Source organism: Microcaecilia unicolor, chromosome 1 (genome assembly GCF_901765095.1).
Source record: "Microcaecilia unicolor chromosome 1, aMicUni1.1, whole genome shotgun sequence".
In the NCBI taxonomy this organism is placed as follows: domain Eukaryota; kingdom Metazoa; phylum Chordata; class Amphibia; order Gymnophiona; family Siphonopidae; genus Microcaecilia; species Microcaecilia unicolor.
The window spans coordinates 645941945-645960849 of NC_044031.1; the positions used below are offsets into that span (position 1 = coordinate 645941945).

At 45.7% G+C, this 18905-nt stretch overlaps 1 protein-coding gene across 3 annotated transcripts in view; it reads left to right on the forward strand.

Moving 5' to 3' along the window:
- Positions 1-12052, forward strand: part of CD5 (CD5 molecule) — a 95063-nt gene extending 83011 nt beyond the window's left edge. For 2 of the 3 annotated variants that reach the window (XM_030222242.1, XM_030222260.1), the window contains exons 10-11: positions 9472-9578; positions 11724-12052. In XM_030222242.1, the coding sequence (XP_030078102.1) occupies positions 9472-9560 (89 nt within the window). In that variant the 3' untranslated portion in view covers positions 9561-9578; positions 11724-12052. The remainder of the gene's footprint in view (positions 1-9471; positions 9579-11723) is intronic. The other variant, XM_030222250.1, reaches the window with a different exon arrangement.
- The last annotated feature ends 6853 nt before the right edge of the window (positions 12053-18905 follow it).

Below are 18905 nucleotides of genomic sequence, written 5' to 3' on the forward strand. Positions count from 1 at the left end.
CACAGACTGTATAAGTCTGCCCAGCACTAGTCCCGCCTCCCAATTACCAGCCCTAGCATAGACCGTATAAGTCTGCCCAGCACTAGCCCCGCCTCCCAACCACCAGCTCTGCCACCCATTCTAGGCTAAGCTCCTGATAAGCGGTTAGCGTATCTGGGTTTAAAAAAGTTCTTGGAGGAAAAGTCCATAGTCTGCTATTGAGATATACATAGGAGAAGCCACTGTTTGCCCTGGGATTGGTGACATTGAATGGTGCTACAATTTGGGTTTCTGACAGGTACTTGTGACCTGGATTGGCCACTGCTGGAAGCAGGATACTGGACTAGATGGACTATTGGTCTGACCCAGTATGGCTACTCTTATGTTCTCATGCAACTGTAGAACATGATGCCAAGTGAGATGAGCAGAGGTCTTGCTTACATTAAACTAGTACCTCATTAACAGTTTCGCATGGTGCTTGATTTAGTAGAATATTCTTTTTCTTTTGATTCACTGATGGTGCTGGTAGTGTGGAGGGGGTGGCAGTGGCATAGCCACAGGTAGGCCTGGGTGGGTCAGGGCCCACCCACTTTCGACTCAGGCCCACCCAAAATTGTGGCATTCTTGCTATGGCTGGTGGGGATCCCCAAACCTTGCCAGAAGAAGATTTTTTCTCCTTGGGCAGCCCTTGCTCTTCCAAATGACAGCTAACAGCACTTGCCTTGAGCTGACGCTGAGACCGGCCCCTCTGCACATGCTCAGTTTTTGCATATACAAAAGCACTGAGCATGCACGGCCTGCTGGCAGCAGCATCAGTTTGAGGCAAGTGCTGCTGGCTGCCGTTTGGAAGAGTGCTGGCTCCTCGAGAAGGAGGAGGAAATCTTCAGCTGGCAGGGTTTGGGGATCCCCACCAGCTCAAGTATTTAATATTTGGGGTTTGTGGGCAGGAAGTGGTGGAGAGAGGAGCAAACCGGAGGGGGATGGGGGGGTGAATTCTATGTCCACCCACCTTGGGCTCAGGCCCACCCAAAATTGTCCATCTGGCTACGCCCCTGGGGGGGGCGGTGAGGAGGGGCTGTTTTATATTAAATGTGTTTCATTTTTGGTTTTAGTGAATGTTATTTTACAAAAGTATATGCTAAAACCAAAACCTAGCTACCTGGTATAAAAGCAGCCTCCCTGGGCTTTCTTCCACTACCCACTGCCCAGCATGGTTTACACAAAATATATAACCCGGATCAATATTCAGCCAGCAGCTGTGGGCATTTCTTGCTCATCTTTGCCAGCCAAATTTAACCCAAATATTCAGTTCTGTACCATGTCCAGGCACCGGCAGTGAATATCTAGGTGAAAAGCAATACTTACTATTTAATCACCTCTCTGACCTAATTAGCCCTCTGTAAGAATTTTTTTCAATTCCGTGACAAACTTTTTTTTACAAACTTCGGGGGTAGCGATGGGGGCGACATTCGCCCCTACTCTAGCCAACCTTTTTATGGCAGCCTTTGAGGATAAGTGGTTGTCGAACTCCCCGTTTCGATCCCATATCTTCCTATGGCGGCAGTATATAGACGATGTGTTTGTGCTATGGCAGGGAAACATGTCACAGCTGAAGGATTTTCATATATGGCTAAATCAGTGCCACACCAAGATTCAGTTTACGTTATCCTTTTCAGACACATTGATCCATTTTCTGGATGATGAAGTGACCCTGATTGAAGGGGGGTTTAGGTCAAAAGTATACACTAAACCCACAGATAGGAACACGATCCTTGAATATAGCAGCTGCCACCCAAGACCTTTGAGGGATAGCCTGCCTTTCTCTCAATTCCTACGTTTCAGGAGGATTTGCACGACTGATGTGGATTTCATACACCAAGCTGGAAACCTTGGGATGCGCTTGATGCAAAGGAATTATCCTAAGAAAGTTTTGAAACGTGTGTTCCGCCGGGCGAAATACAACAACAGAGATCTTCTCCTACAATCCGTTGCCGGAAAGAATATTTGAAGCGGGGGAGTCGGAGAAACTAAACAAATTCTCTGTAACCTTGGAGGATGTAATGGGTCAGTTCAGCAAGCTGCAGAGTAGTAAATCACCGGGACCTGATGGTATTCATCCCAGAGTATTAATAGAACTAAAAAATGAACTTGCGGAGCTACTGTTAGAAATATGCAATCTGTCCCTAAAATCGAGTGTAGTACCGGAAGACTGGAGGGTAGCCAATGTTACTCCGATTTTTAAGAAGGGTTCCAGAGGAGATCCGGGAAATTATAGACCGGTGAGTCTGACGTCGGTGCCGGGCAAGATGGTGGAGGCTATTATTAAGAATAAAATTGCAGAGCATATACAAAAACATGGACTGATGAGACAAAGTCAGCACGGATTTAGTGAAGGGAAGTCTTGCCTCACCAATCTAATGCATTTTTTGAGGGGGTAAGCAAACATGTGGACAATGGGGAGCCGGTTGATATTGTATATCTGGATTTTCAGAAGGCGTTGACAAAGTGCCGCACGAAAGACTCCTGAAGAAATTGCAGAGTCATGGAATCGGAGGTAGGGTATTATTATGGATTAAGAACTGGTTGAAAGATAGGAAGCAGAGAGTAGGATTGCGTGGCCAGTATTCTCAGTGGAGGAGGGTAGTTAGTGGGGTCCCGCAGGGGTCTGTGCTGGGTCCGTTGCTTTTTAATGTATTTATAAATGACCTAGAGATGGGAATAACTAGTGAGGTAATTAAATTCGCCGATGACACAAAATTATTCAGGGTCGTCAAGTCGCAGGAGGAATGTGAACGATTACAGGAGGACCTTGCGAGACTGGGAGAATGGGCGTGCAAGTGGCAGATGAAGTTCAATGTTGACAAGTGCAAAGTGATGCATGTGGGTAAGAGGAACCCGAATTATAGCTACGTCTTGCAAGGTTCCGCGTTAGGAGTTACGGATCAAGAAAGGGATCTGGGTGTCGTCGTCGATGATACGCTGAAACCTTCTGCTCAGTGTGCTGCTGCGGCTAGGAAAGCGAATAGAATGTTGGGTGTTATTAGGAAGGGTATGGAGTCCAGGTGTGCGGATGTTATAATGCCGTTGTATCGCTCCATGGTGCGACCGCACCTGGAGTATTGTGTTCAGTACTGGTCTCCGTATCTCAAAAAAGATATAGTAGAATTGGAAAAGGTACAGCGAAGGGCGACGAAAATGATAGTGGGGATGGGACGACTTTCCTATGAAGAGAGGCTGAGAAGGCTAGGGCTTTTCAGCTTGGAGAAGAGACGGCTGAGGGGAGATATGATAGAAGTGTATAAAATAATGAGTGGAATGGATCGGGTGGATGTGAAGCGACTGTTCACGCTATCCAAAAATACTAGGACTAGAGGGCATGAGTTGAAGCTACAGTGTGGTAAATTTAAAACGAATCGGAGAAAATTTTTCTTCACCCAACGTGTAATTAGACTCTGGAATTCGTTGCCGGAGAACGTGGTACGGGCGGTTAGCTTGACGGAGTTTAAAAAGGGGTTAGATAGATTCCTAAAGGACAAGTCCATAGACCACTATTAAATGGACTTGGAAAAATTCCGCATTTTTAGGTATAACTTGTCTGGAATGTTTTTACGTTTGGGGAGCGTGCCAGGTGCCCTTGACCTGGATTGGCCACTGTCGGTGACAGGATGCTGGGCTAGATGGACCTTTGGTCTTTCCCAGTATGGCACTACTTATGTACTTATGTACTTATAATCCAAAACACATGATGAACCAGAGGACCAGATTATGACCTTTGTCATGCGTTTTGCCCCAGGAGGAGAGAAGGCGGCGAAGATCATTAGGTGGCACTGGGACATAATGAGGGTACATCCGCTGTTTAAACAACATCGAGTCAGAACAGCAGTGTCTGGTTAAGTGCTGCTGGATGCGAGGAGCAGCCACAGAAGGTGGAGGAGCCCTCAATTCCTACGTCAGAGTAGTGCAGCAAAAAGGGAGTAGGATGATCTGGCCCTTTCAATAACCTAGGGAGACAAGTAACACTACAAAGTCTTTATTAAAGAGCATCAAGTGACTCGACACAGCAGCTGTGTTTTGGCATCTATGCGCCTGCTTCAGAAGTCTAAAAGAACATACAAAACTCAGCAGCCAACACGCTCAGCACTATTTAACTGCCTCTTGTTCAGGTCTCTTTCAACTGAAAGGAAGCTCTGAAACAAGAGGGCATAAGTTGAAGTTAAAAGGGGACAGACTGGGGGTGCTCGCAGGCATTGAACAACATGGCTGCTTGGAGAATTTGCTCCACTTGTCCCCATTATCCGGACAGCTAGAATATTTAACTCACATAAAATTATACAACTACTCACACAATGGCTTCCTTGAAACATTCAAAGTCGGAGTCGCCTCCTCAACAAAGGCAAGGAATAAAGAGAGCACACATAGAGCCTCTGTCTCCGTGCAAATCGGACAGTAACAAACCAGATAATATTTCACTTGGCGCTCTAATGCAAGAAATTCTACAAGTTAAAGATATCCTCAAAGAAAACAAAGACTCTCTTTCAGAACTAAAAGAAGAGAGTCTCAGTATGAAACAACAAATCTCTTCCTTATTTGTAAAAACGGAGTAGGTAGAAAACAGGCTGAACACACACGACTGCTCAACTCCAGGCCCTCCCGCAGCTTTCTAGATCTACGCAGCTTTTAGAATGAGAGCTTAAGGATCTTAATAACAGAACTCGGCGGAACAATTTTAGGATCCTTGGTCTACCGGAGAGAGCGGAAGGTACCGACACCATTACCTTTCTCGAAAAGTGGTTACCACAACTTCTTCATATCCAGTTCTCGCCATCACTAGAACTGGAATGTGCGCACCGTACATCATCTTCTATCCCAGCGATCTCCAAGTATCCTTGCCTGGTAGTTGCCAAAGCATTGAGATACCAGCACACAATGCAAATTATCCAAGCAGCAAAGGCACAATCTCCCCTTAAATATGAGGGGCACACTATTATAATTGTTGCAGACCTTCACAAACACTTGATCCAGCAGCATAAATGATTTATTGCCCTGAAACATGCAGGAGTCAAATTTGAATTATTCTTCCCTGCTACGATGAAAATCACTGTTAATAATGCCACCAAATCCTTTGAGGATCCTGATGCTCTACAGACTTAATTACAACAAGGAATCAGCACAATGGAAACCAGTGTTGAGAACTCTCTTCCACTGACCTGAATTCCCGCCATAATTGATCAGTACTTTGCCAGCTTTAATCTCAGTGAATATGGTTATACTGGGTATTTATTTTATTTATTTATTACATTTGTATCCCACATTTTCCCACCTATTTGCAGGCTCAATGTGGCTTACATAGTAAAGTAGAGGCGATCGCCAATTCTGGTATGAACAATTAATCATGAATTAATCATGGTTCTTTCTCCTATAGAGGATTAACTAACTTTGTTTTTTAATTTTATTCATCTGACTTTATCGTATATATCAATGCTATCTGATCTGTGGAAATAATTTGTATTAAGTTGCTGAACAATATCTTCAGCTATCTGTTTGCAATTTGCTGCAGTTTTAATTGGGACTTGTGTTGTTTGCAATCTTGTTGTACCTTGTGATGGCATATACAAAGTTAATCACTGTTATTTTTCTCTTGTTATCTTTATTTGAGCAAACTTTCAGTCTTATTTTGTCACCCTTATGATATCCTTCTCACGATAAATCTATACCTTTTTCTTTTATAGGTTCACTATAATCCCACATAATGGTGACTTCTCCTTTAAATATAGTTTCTCTTAACATTAAAGGTCTTAATAACCCAATTAAAAGACAAAATTTTGGTTCTATATTAAAAGACTATCTTCTGATATTATTTATCTTCACGAAGCACACTTAAACAATAATTCTCTATACTTCCTTAAATCTAAGAATTACACTTTGGCTGCAGCCTCCCCAGCTGTAGGCAAAAAAATAGTACAATGATTTTATTTAAATCTTTTCTACCCATAATAATAATAATAATAATCTTTAAGGCATCAGATATGGAAGGTAGATGGGTATATATAAATTCATTAATAAAGGCATCTCCGGTTTTATTCTGTAATCTATATGCTCCAAATTTAGATTCTCCTCTTTTCTTCCACAAATTAGCAGATACCTTTACACAATTCTCCAGAATTCTCATAATTTTAGGTGTGGATTTTAAGCTCGTCTTAAACACAATACTAGATAGGAAATCTAAAAGCCACCTGCATCCTCCAAAAGTAGATTATTACTACAAAGCTTAACTAAAGAACTAAGAGGATCTTTTATTAAGCCACAGTTGGGTTTTTAGCTCACAATAGAAATCAGCTGGCGGTAAATGCTGAGATGCCCATAAGAATATATAATACAGTAAAGAAACGAAAAAACCAGGAAAATAGTACTAATACGAATATCAAAAATCACTCAAAATTATACATGTAATGAGAGGCACCCTTAGAATTATAACCACCCACATGGCAGTCACTCAAGACCACTTAACAGGTAAGACATAGCACTTCATTCATTGGGTTGCCATGCCACTGTGATTTCTGTGCTACGATGTGCTTTGAGTGCCCAGTGCTCAAGTGTATTTAAAATCGCAAAACTATAAACACAGCACTTAGTCAATAATAGCCAGCGACTCCAACAAATTATAAAGAAGAAGAAAGTGTACTTAGCTTTATGAGCCCTGCGTCGAATCTTCTGGCTCGAAGGGCTCCAAAAATGTAAACACCGAATGATCACGAAGAGATGACTACTCTCCCCTAACTGTCAGAGTGCACCCACATATATAATTTCATTTATAATTTTGAGTGATTTTTGATATTCGTATTAGTACTATTCTCCTGTGTTTTTGTTTCTTTATTGTATTACTAGTAAAAAAAAGCCCATTTCTCATTGAAATGAAATGGGCGCTAGCGAGGTAATGACCTTCTGCCATTAATGTTCTTCCCCCTCCTCTACCCCCTCCCCCTCATCTCAGGACCCCCCCCCCCTGTCATCTCAGGATCCCCCTCCTCTATCCGTGCCCCCCTCCCATTTCTGCTGGCCAGCGCCTCCCTCCCTCTGTCTCTGTGGCCTTCGACAGCAAGGAGGACGTGTGCGGGTGTCCCAGCCCTTTGTACGTGGCAGCTGCTGTTTAAAAAGTTTTACCTCCTGCTCGGCTGGCAACACTGAAGTGCAGCAAGTACAGATGCCGCTTGTTTCAGCTGTTCCTCTGGTCCCGCCCTCATTTCTTGTTTGCAGAAGGGCGGGACTGTAGGCGGATTTCCCAGATAATAAATTACCTGAAACAAGGTTTCCCAACAGAACTATCCGCAAGCAAAATATTCTGTTCTCTGTCTAGGGGAAGGGGGGAAAACCTTGGCTATGGCCCTACATGCCACTATTTCGGTCAGAGAGAGAGAGAGCTGAGAAATCAGGCTGAGATATTTATTAGCTTTATTATGGATAATATAAAAAAAGGATATACAAAATAGAAATTTGGCAAAGCTTTGGCTGAACAAAAATACTGGCAGTAATTCTTACAACTATATTCTCACACTACACACATTTCTTACTGGTTGCTAGGTAAACTTGAACAACTGATTAGAATGCAATAACTATGTTACGAGGTAGTATGGTAATTAGCAGCTTCTTTCCCGACCAAGGTTATGACTAACACCAGCCTTATGCTCAGTTAATCACCACTCGCTAACCCAGACTAATAGGATATAGATCACTGTATCTCTCACCAGGCAACCTCCGGGGACACCTCTCAGGAGTAGCACAGGTTACTTCCCAGACTCAAGCTGAGAGATCAGCGAGTCTTCGTCAGAGCCACGACAGGCACTCTGCAGCAGTCAGCAAAGGCACAGGTCACACCTTGTAGGTTGCTGACCCACATGGTACTCTTCCAGATACACAGTTCATCAGTTGGTGGACCTTCTTAGGTCACTGGTCTTCTTTCCACCCCCACCTTCTTCCAAGGATTCCGACGAACTAACTCCCCAACTCTTCCCACTCTTCCAGCGCCTCTCGGTCAGGTGATACCAATTATCCTCTTGTACCGTCCTGTGCATGGGCAAGAAGAGTTCTTGTTTTTTTCTTTGTGACCTTGGAAATGGTAACTTCTGGTGCCATGCATGCCTCCCTTCTCATCATCTCTGAGATAGAAGGGGAATAATTGGAGCACAGAGTGTCCTTGGCTTCAGCAAGCCTGTCAGTGATTTTCCACAAACTGAAGCTGACTCTGACACAGAGATGTGCAGGTCAGAGGTTTGCAGCAGCCATCTTCTAGTAACAAGGTGTCATAGGCTTGTATAGGCCAAGACCAGCAAGGGAGACACAGGGATGTACCCCTACAGGACCACAGGAACTGCAGAAACAGAAGCAAAACCACAGTGTTCCCTCGAGGGTGGGGCAGTGATCTGGAGTGCGATTACGAACCCTATGGACACTTCACGGCTTCACTGCCACGCTGCCATGGAATCAGCTTCAGAACGTTGGAGGTGCACATTATTATATTAGATAGTATCAGTGATATTTGGGATTTTTTGTCATTCATAAGAATATAATAGGCATTTCAGCATTTACTGCCAACTGATTTCTACCATGAGCTAAAAATGCTATCATGGCTTAGTAAAAGACCCCTTAAGGCTCCTTTAACCAAGCTGCAGTAAAAGGGGCCCTGTGTTAGCATCATCGCATGGATCTGCTGCGACACAGTGGGTAACAAGCCAAATAAGGAAATCACTGTGTGGTAAGTAAACGCTGTGCGCCATTTCTGGGGGGAGCCCTTACCGCTGCCCAATTACTGTTGGATATCTCCCCAGCAGTTTAAAAACAATTTACGGTCGTGCCGGAAATGGTGCGTGGTGCTGAGGTGGCACTACCACCGTCTCCCGCATTAGGCCAGCAGTAGAGCCGGATTGGCGTATGACCATGCCACGGTAGCTCTACTGTTGGCGTTGTAAAAGGGGTCTTAAATTTCTTTCAGATCCTGAAATCCAAGATGTGGCTAAAAAAATCAATAACATAATACTGTCAGTTCCAACAAACCAGTAGATAATTCCCTCTCCTTATGGTGAGATGCAATGAAAGCATTCATAAGGGGGGAATATCATTAGTTTCATTTCCACTTGGCAGAAACAACAAAAATGTATTGCTACTTAATTTGGAATGTAATATCAGAAGCTTTGGAATGAGGGGGGGCATAGGATAAAGGTGAAAGGTGACTCAGAAGTAACCTGAGGAAACACTTCTTCTTGGAAAGGGTGGTGAATTCTTGGAACAGCCTCCAAGTGGAAGTGTTGGAGACAAAAACATATCCGAATTCAAGAGAGCTTGGGGCAAGTACACAGGATCTCTATGGGGGTGATAGGGAGAGTAGATGGCATGGATAAGCAGACTGGATAGGTCATATGGTCTTTATCTGCCTACATTTTTCTCTGTTTCTAAGAGAACATGATTATCTAACAAGGATGTGGTGTGTTGGTTTTGCAGCTCTAGAGGCAGCCTTGAACAGAACCTCGTTCCCTGTGGAAAACTCTTCAGACAGTGAATATGATTTACAGACAACACATAGGCTGTGACTTTGACAGCTAGTACAGGTGAGCCCCTCCCAGCTGCTGTATATCTGACTTAACACTCACATATTTAGTACCAAAGATAAAACACCCCTCCCCTTACTGTCACTGATACCTTGCCTACACAGTATAACTTTGTGTAATGGAAAAAAGATCCTGCTCCCCTCACTGTCCCTAATACACCTGCTATGGCTAAGGATAAAAGAGTGGAGGGTACAAGACTTGCTAGGGTAGGGGTGAGAGACTACTAGGGGAAGTGGTAGTTTTCTGGAGTTTATCCAATAAACACCTATTTAATTGCTTTGCATCAAGGGTGTTTTATGAGGTAAAACCTAAAATCAGAAGCCCTATTTATGATGCATGGATTACATGAGGGAGAAACTATTTGCTTCCTTCACCTTAGGAGTTAACTTTTCAAAATGATTAGGGGTATGAAGCACCATCCAAAAGCATGGACAAGGGGCTTGCTCAATACTGGGGTTGCTATATCATCACAGAGCTAGCACCTATGCCAGTGCATCTGTGGCTGTGACCCCAGAATTGTGGCCAAATACTGATGCACCTATGGAAAACCCATCTAAGTTGTGACCCCAAAGGCATATTTTGTGATCCCCATCTGGGGTCCTGACTCACCGTTTGGGAGGCTCTGACCTATGCCCACCCTTCACTGTTTTTCTATACATGCTACATCATTTAACTTTAAGGATAAAGGAGGGAATTTAATAAATGGTGCTGAAACTTAGGCACCAAGAAAATAGAACAGCGTTTAGTGCGGATCCTGCGCCCAACTTATGGGCACCAGACTTAACGCCTGCTAAAACCTGGTGTATTTATTTATTTATTGCATTTGTATCCCACATTCCCCCACCTATTTGCAGGCTTACATAGATTTCTTAACATTGTCATTTCAGGATATCAGATCAGATACAGTTAGTAATATATGTAGCGATTTGGAAGGGAAAAAAAGAAGAAGGAAGAGAGTGATTAGGGTAGTTATAGAAGGTAAGCGTTCATAATTGAGTGGGTTGGTGGGGTGACTTAGTGAGGCTGTAGGTTCTCATTGTAGGCCTTGTTGAAGAAGAATGTCTTCAGGGATTTTCGAAAGATAGTTGTTTCGTTGATTGCTTTCAAGTCTGTTGGTAATGCATTCCATAACTGCGTGCTCACATAAGAGAAGGTAGAGGCATGCATCAGCTTGTATTTAAGTCCTTTGCAGCTGGGGTAGTGCAAATTGGAAATTTGCGGGATGATCTTGTGGCATTTCTGGGAGGTAGGTCTACAAGGTCTAGCATGTAGATTGGGGCGTTTGCGTGGATGATTTTGTGTACAATCGTGCAGATCTTGAACGCAATGCGTTCCTTAAGTGGGAGCCAGTGAAGTTTCTCTCTTAGGGGTTTTGCACATGTACACGTCAGTGCCTGTTAGGTACGGTTACGCAGTGTACTGTAATTCCATGCGCAACTTTTTGGAACACCCCTGATATACACCCATGGCCACGCCTCCTTTTGAGGACATCATGACTTACAGAATAGTATGCATCCAGATGAGTGTGCAAATTTTAATGTTTATTTCTTACATTCTTACTCCACATTTTCCCACTTATTTGCAGGCTCAATGTGGCTTACAAGTAACCATAAAGGCATTTGCTGTTACGATTGGTAGCAAATACAAGATTGTGTTGTGGTCAGATGAGGTAGATGTGATTCAGGCGTCATTGGGTTGAGGTGAATGATGATAGTAGGTTGTCCAGTACGATCCCTTGATTATGTTGTGTTGCTGGGTGTGGGGAGTTATGTTGGATTGGAGGGATAGGCTTTTTTGAAGAGGTGAATTTTTAATGATTTCCTGAAGTTTAGCTGGTTATGTATTGTTCTCACAGCATGCGGGAGTTCAATCCATAGTTGTGCACTCATGTAGGAGAAGCTAGATGCAAATTTTAATGTGCCAATTAACGTCAATAATTGGTTGATGGCATCCAATTATTGATGGTTCAGAGCTCATTAGCCAATTTATTTGCACATGCATCTCAGAAATGTACTCTTGGGCTCCATGTCTAGAATCTGGGGGAAAAGTGCCCACGTTTGTCACAGTCTATAAGAGACAGTTTAGGCCTTAGTAGACAGCTGGATGGTATAATGACAAACTTTGTCTATTGTGTTCCCTTACTAGCAGGTAATTTCACTGGAAGAAAGACATGAAGCTGGCAGGACAAGCTTCTGGTTCTAGAGGAAGAGGATTATTCCACATCAACACATAAGCTTGTAAAGGCGCCCAGGCAGTACCACCTTTAATAACTGACCATTTAAGGCACCCATACTTTATCTTGCACAGCACTCTGTACATTGTTAATACTATATAAATAATATTTTTTTATTATTGTGGGTTACCTGGATAGCTGCTCTTAAGTGGAAAATACAATGTAAAAAAAATGCCACGCATAGAATGACCACGGCACCTGAATTCAGGTATGGCTAATGCAACACTGCTTTCTACTTGTATGCTTAAAGGTGACAGTGTCTCTCTTGAAATAAAGTATGTTGTTCATTTTTCTTTTAGTTTATATGTCTACCTATATAAAAATTGGGTTACAGCGTCAAATTTTGTAGGAATACATTTTTAGGTAGCAGTCATAGAACACGAGGCTTGTAAGCTAGTACGTGCTCACAGGCTCCAGAGGGGCCTTGCCTGCTGAACTGAAAATTTGGGCATAAAGAGAGGGCAGGGCCAGCAAGTGTTTGCTGACTCACAGGTCCTATGCCTTTCTTCCACCATTGAGTTATTCAAGATAGGAGGAAGGTAAAAGAAAGGGAGAATGGGTAGAAATAGTTGTCTCCTGGGGGAAATGGAAGGAAGAGTCTGAAAGAGTCAAGCTGTCCAATTATTGTTTGAGAAATTAATTTGTAGGTAAAGGTCAAGATACAATTTTTAAAACCGAGTGTATTTTTTCTTTCTCCCAGGCTTACTACTTTTGTCCTCCACCTTCACTCTCTCTAGCCTTTCCTGTATGATTTTCTACACCTGCTCAAGGACCACTATTGCCCTCTTTCCTGACCTACTCAACCAAATTCTTTTCCTCTTAGGCCCAATCAGGCCACTGCCTTGTTCTCACCCCCATTTCTCATAAAGGCTCAGCTCCACCATTATTTCACTCTCCCACAAATGCACTGTGCCTTTGGTGCATCCTGCAGCCCTTCTCTGATCCCATCACATCTTCCTTTTTCCAACTGGGATGCTACTATCACCTGATCCCTTTTTAATATCCTCTTGCCTTTTCCCAGCCTTGCACAGACCACTGAGGCCCCTGCTTACATGGAGTGTTTTGCTGGACCCTTCAGTGCTGTGTAGTCATTCCTGGCCGTGGCTATGAGTGATCCTGGTGGTTCTTGCCGTTCTGGAGGATTCTTGGCCATGGGGCCAGGAAAGAGCACACACATACCTCACAGTTCTCCATACAAAAAGAAGCATGTTTCTGTTTTAATAAAGCTAATGCTTTCATCTCTAGGCACAACTGTGTGCTCTGGCAATATCAAGTTGTTACACCCTCACTATTTTCATGACTAGGAATGGGGGGAGGGAGAAAAAGGGCAGGGGAATGGATATAGGAGCTAGTGCAACTGGGGCTCAAATGCTTACTATGGAGTCAATCTTCAATAGCTTCCAGGGGCTTTTAATGCATGTGCTTTTAATTGTTAAACCGAAATACTCAGGTACTTTCTTCTTGAAAACGAGTATCAAGTGTACCCTTCTCTACCACCCCCAACTCCAGGCTCCGCTCATTCTGCCTCGCCCTTACGCCAAGCCCCCTCCCTGCCCATCTTCAAGTCTTTGCTTAAAGCCCACCTCTTCAATGCTGCGGTCGGCACCTAACCCTTACCGTTCAGTGAATCCAGACTGCCCCAATTTGACTGCCCCTATCGGACTGACCGTTCACTTGTCTATTAGATTGTACGCTCTTTGAGCAGGGACTGTCTCTCTTTGTTAAATTGTACAGCGCTGCGTAACCCTAGTAGCGCTCTAGAAATGTTAAGTAGTAGTAGTATACTAAAGCGACACATACTTTCATCTTTTGTTAATTCATATGGGTGGCCACAAGGAGTATAATACAAGTACTTATGCAAATACATTGCAGGCACATTTCCTCCTGGCTGAAACACACCCCTGGGAATGACCATGGAAGGCTGTATCTGCCTTCCCCAGAGAGGGCAACTGAACAATAAGCCATTTAATTGGTTAAACGGCTTTGAAAACTATACCTTACAGGGATGGCTCAACAGGAGAATGTCCGTGCCATGCCCTCGCCTTTTCCCCCTACCTCAGAAGTCACTACCCTATGCAAACATGTTGTACAACTTCTCATGCCAGCCCTATACATCAAAATCACCATGTATGCAAAGCAGATCTTTGGCAGAGCCCCACCGAGAGGTCACACTGATACATGGGAAGCATGAATACGGCATGGATAGCTGAAGAACTGATCTTCATCAGAACCCCGATTCAAAAATCACATTGATACATGTAAAGCATAAATATATTACTTACAGCTTTTAGAAACCAGCAGCTATCACACTGATACATACAGAGCGTGACTACAGCAAGGATAGCGGAAAGTTAGACCTTGGGAATTTTTTAAGTAAAAAAATGTAGCCATAATACAAGGTGCATAGCTTTTATTCTAAATTGTGTAAAAACATAAATATCAAATAACAGGACAAAAAATGCATGGTAATACGGTAACAAATATAAGAGAAATGTCAAGAAACAAGCAAGCTGATAGTGAGGTGTTGCTACTTTAAATAAGCATTTTGACTTTTAAAAAGTCTGGCACAGAGGCCATAGCAACTAGTTATCATTTGAAATACCAGATGAGTATTGGAAAACCGCAAAGTGGGAAAATAAGTAGTTAGGCTATGCTGGAACTGATGCTGTCCCCAAGAATGGCATTAGCAGATGAAGTGCTGACCACATCCCATCCCAAGATCGGTCAAATGACAAACTAAAAGGGAAGAGACATGAGGGAGATAATAAAACAACCTGGAGATTTGTATGTTTAAATGCTTGTTCTCATATCATTGACCTAGAAGCGACCCCACTAAAAATAGGTCATATGACTGAAGTAACTGAATCAGGTTCAGTAATAATCAGGATTTGGAAGATAATTTTTCACTGAAAGGATAAGAGGAGCAGCTTTGTTTTAAAGAAAAAAAATAAAGCCCATCAAAATACAAAGAGAACTGAGCTGCTTTGGGATACCTTAAAGAAAGATAAGGGGGTCTAATACCTACTTACTCTACAGAATACCAGCACTTGGGGAAGAGGTAGCGGAATTCAAGCATGCGTGGGATAAACATAAAGGAATCCTGTGCAGAAGGAATGGATCCTCAGAAGCTTAGCCGAGATTGGGAGGCGGGGCTGGTGTTTGGGAGGTGGGGCTAGTTCTGGGCAAGACTTCTACCGTCTGTGTCCTGAAAATGGCAGATATAAATCAAGGTAAGGTATACACAAGAAGGTAAAATTATGTATAATCATACCTGATAATTTTCTTTCCATTAATCATAGCTGATCAATCCATAGACTGGTGGGTTGTGTCCATCTACCAGCAGGTGGAGATAGAGAGCAAACTTTTGCCTCCCTATATGTGGTCATGTGCTGCCGGAAACTCCTCAGTATGTCGATATCAAAGCTCCATCCGCAGGACTCAGCACTTAGAGAATTACACCCACGAAGGGACACTCTGCCCAGCTCACCACCGCCGAAACGGGGGAGGGGAAATAACCCAGCTCATCCCCACACAAGTGGGGGAGGGGAATCCGTCCAGCTCATCCCCGCGGAGCGGGGGAGGGACACCACACCCGCCGATGCGGGGGGATCTGGCTTATCCTGCAACCGCAACCACGGGAGGAGCTGACTGACCCTAACACCGCCGAAGCGGGAGGGGTACAAAACTGCCCTACAGCCGCACGAAGCGGGAGGGAGTGCCGGCAGAATTTTAAGTCTCAATCCAGCCCCGTAAAACGGAGGGGAGAGGAATGCAGCAGCTCACTGTAACACAAACTCGTCTTAACTCTTGAAGAATCCAAGTGAAAAAACTTGAACACGAAGTCTTTCTGAAGTAACTGAAGACTAAACTTGAACCTGAAATGCAACCAGAATAAAAACAATACAGATATCTGGGAGGGGCTATGGATTGATCAGCTATGATTAATGGAAAGAAAATTATCAGGTATGATTATACATAATTTTACCTTCCATATCATCAAGCTGATCAATCCATAGACTGGTGGGATGTACCGAAGCAGTACTCACCCAGGGCGGGACATAGAAATCCCTGACCGCAACACTGAAGCTCCAAACCGGGCCTCCGCCCGAGCAGCCACAGTCAAGCGGTAATGCTTGGAGAATGTATGGGCCGAAGCCCAAGTTGCCGCCTTGCATATCTCTTCCAAGGAGACGGAACCGGCCTCTGCCATCGAGGCCGCCTGAGCTCTTGTGGAGTGAGCCTTCAGCTGGATAGGCGGCACCTTCCCCGCGGCCACATAAGCCGCTGCAATGGCTTCCTTGACCCATCTTGCCACTGTAGGCTTAGCAGCCTGCAGACCCTTACGAGGACCTGCAAACAGGACAAACAGATGATCCGACTTCCGGAAATCATTGGTCACTTCCAAGTATCTGATGATGACTCGTCTCACATCCAGATATTTAAGAGCAGAGTACTCCTCTGGGTAGTCCTCCCTACGAAAGGAAGGGAGACAGAGCTGCTGATTCACATGGAAGCGAGAAACAATCTTGGGCAGAAAGGAAGGCACTGTGCGAATAGTCACTCCTGCCTCAGTGAACTGCAGAAAAGGCTCTCGACATGAGAGCGCCTGGAGCTCGGACACCCTTCTGGCTGAAGTGATAGCCACCAAAAAGACTGCTTTCAACGTCAGGTCTTTCAGAGATGCTCTCGACAAGGGTTCAAACGGCGGCTTCTGCAATGCTCTTAGCACCAGGTTGAGATTCCACGCAGGCACCACTGAGTGCAGAGGAGGGCGCAGGTGATTAACTCCCTTGAGAAAGCGCACCACATCTGGCTGCGAAGCCAGGGAAGCACCCTTCAGGCGGCCCCTGAAGCAAGCCAGAGCCGCTACCTGGACTTTAAGGGAACTGAGCGACAGGCCTTTCTCCAGACCTTCTTGCAGGAACGCCAACACTGAAGAAATTGGAGCAGTGAAGGGAGAAAGAGAGCCTGCTTCACACCACGCTGCAAAGATACGCCAAACCCTGGCGTAAGCAGTAGAAGTAGAGCGCTTCCTCGCTCTTAGCATAGTGGCGATAACCTTGTCTGAGAAGCCCTTCTTCCTCAGACGCTGCCTCTCAATAGCCAGGCCGTAAGACCAAAGGGGGAGGGATCCTCCATCACCACGGGACCCTGATGTAACAGGCCCTGCTCCACTGGCAGCCGCAGAGGATCGTCGACTGAGAGCCTGATCAAGTCCGCATACCAGGGACGTCTGGGCCAATCCGGACCCACCAGGATTACCCTGCCGGGATGCTTTGCCACCCGGTCTAGCACCCTGCCCAACATGGGCCAGGGCGGGAACACATAGAGGAGCTCTTGTGTCGGCCACTGTTGGAGGAGAGCATCTACTCCCAGGGATCGAGGGTCCCGTCCTCTGCTGACAAAGCGCGGCACTTGGCAATTGGCCGATGACGCCATCAGATCTAGGCTCGGCTGGCCCCAGCGGTTCGTGATGTCCAAGAACGCCCGAGCCGATAGCTGCCACTCTCCGGGCTCCAAGGTATGGCGACTGAGAAAGTCCGCCTTGACATTCATGACTCCGGCAATGTGGGCCGCTGAAAGCTGCTCCAGGTTCGCTTCCGCCCACTGGCAAAGATTCATAGCCTCCTTGGCTAAGGGGGCGCTCTTGGTACCTCCCTGGCGGTTGACATAGGCCACAGCCGTGGCATTGTCCGACAGGACCCATACAGGCTTCAACACCAGCACCGGGATGAACTCCAAAAGCGCCAACCGAATGGCTCTGAGTTCCAGGAGGTTGATAGACCACTTTGCTTCTGCAGGAGACCAGAGCCCCTGCGCTGTCCTTCCCAAGCAGTGGGCTCCCCAGCCCGACAACGAGGCGTCCGTCGTGACGACAATCCACTCTGGGGTCACCAGAGGCATTCCCGCAGACAACTTGTCTGTCTGCATCCACCAGCTCAGCGCCTTGCGCACTGCTGGATCCAAGGGAAGGCGCACAGCATAATCCTCCAACATCGGAGTCCAGCGCTGCAGCAGGGAGTGTTGTAGTGGTCTCATATGAGCCCTGGCCCAGGGCACTACTTCCATCGTGGCCGTCATAGAGCCCAACAGCTGCACATAGTCCCAAGCCCGAAGAGGAGAGGCTACTAGGAACTGGTCCACCTGAGCCTGAAGTTTGACAATCCGATTGTCTGGCAGGAACACTCTGCCCACTTGGGTGTCGAATCGAACTCCCAGATACTCCAGGGACTGAGTTGGGCGCAGCTGGCTCTTCTCCCAGTTGATGATCCATCCCAGGGAGCTCAAAAGAGCAACTACCCGGTCCACAGCTTTGCCGCACTCTGCATAAGAGGGGGCTCGGAACAACCAGTCGTCCAGATAAGGATGGACTTGTACTCCTTCCTTTCGCAGGAAGGCCGCTATGACCACCATTACTTTGGAAAAGGTCCGCGGAGCAGTAGCCAACCCGAACGGGAGGGCTCTGAACTGGAAGTGTCGGCCCAGAACTGCAAAACGCAGAAAGCGTTGATGAGGAGGCCAGATGGGAATATGCAAGTATGCTTCCTTGATGTCCAAGGATGCCAGGTACTCCCCTGCCTTCACTGCCGCTATAACAGAGCGGAGAGTCTCCATGCGAAAGTGCCGCACTTTCAAGGCCCGATTGACCCCTTTGAGGTCGAGGATAGGCCGGACAGAACCTCCTTTCTTTGGTACCACAAAGTAAATGGAGTAACGCCCCTTGCCAAGCTGACTTTTTGGCACCGGAACGACCGCACCCAGGCGGATCAGATTGTCCAAAGTCTGCTGCACTGCCACAGCTTTGACCGGAGACTTGCAGGGAGAGAGTGCAAACCCGTCTCTTAAGGGTCGGCAGAACTCTAGCTTGTAGCCGTCTCTGATGACTTCCAGCACCCAAGCGTCTGAAGTTATTGTGGTCCACTCGCCCAGAAACGAGGACAGCCGTCCTCCAATCTGCACTGGGGCGTGGACCAAGACCCCGTCATTGGGTACGAGACCCTGGGGGAGGACCGGAGGGAGCACCTCCGGGACGGCGGTCTCTGCGAAAGGAATGCTGCTTGGGGGAGAAATTCCTCTTAAAGGAAGAGGGGGCA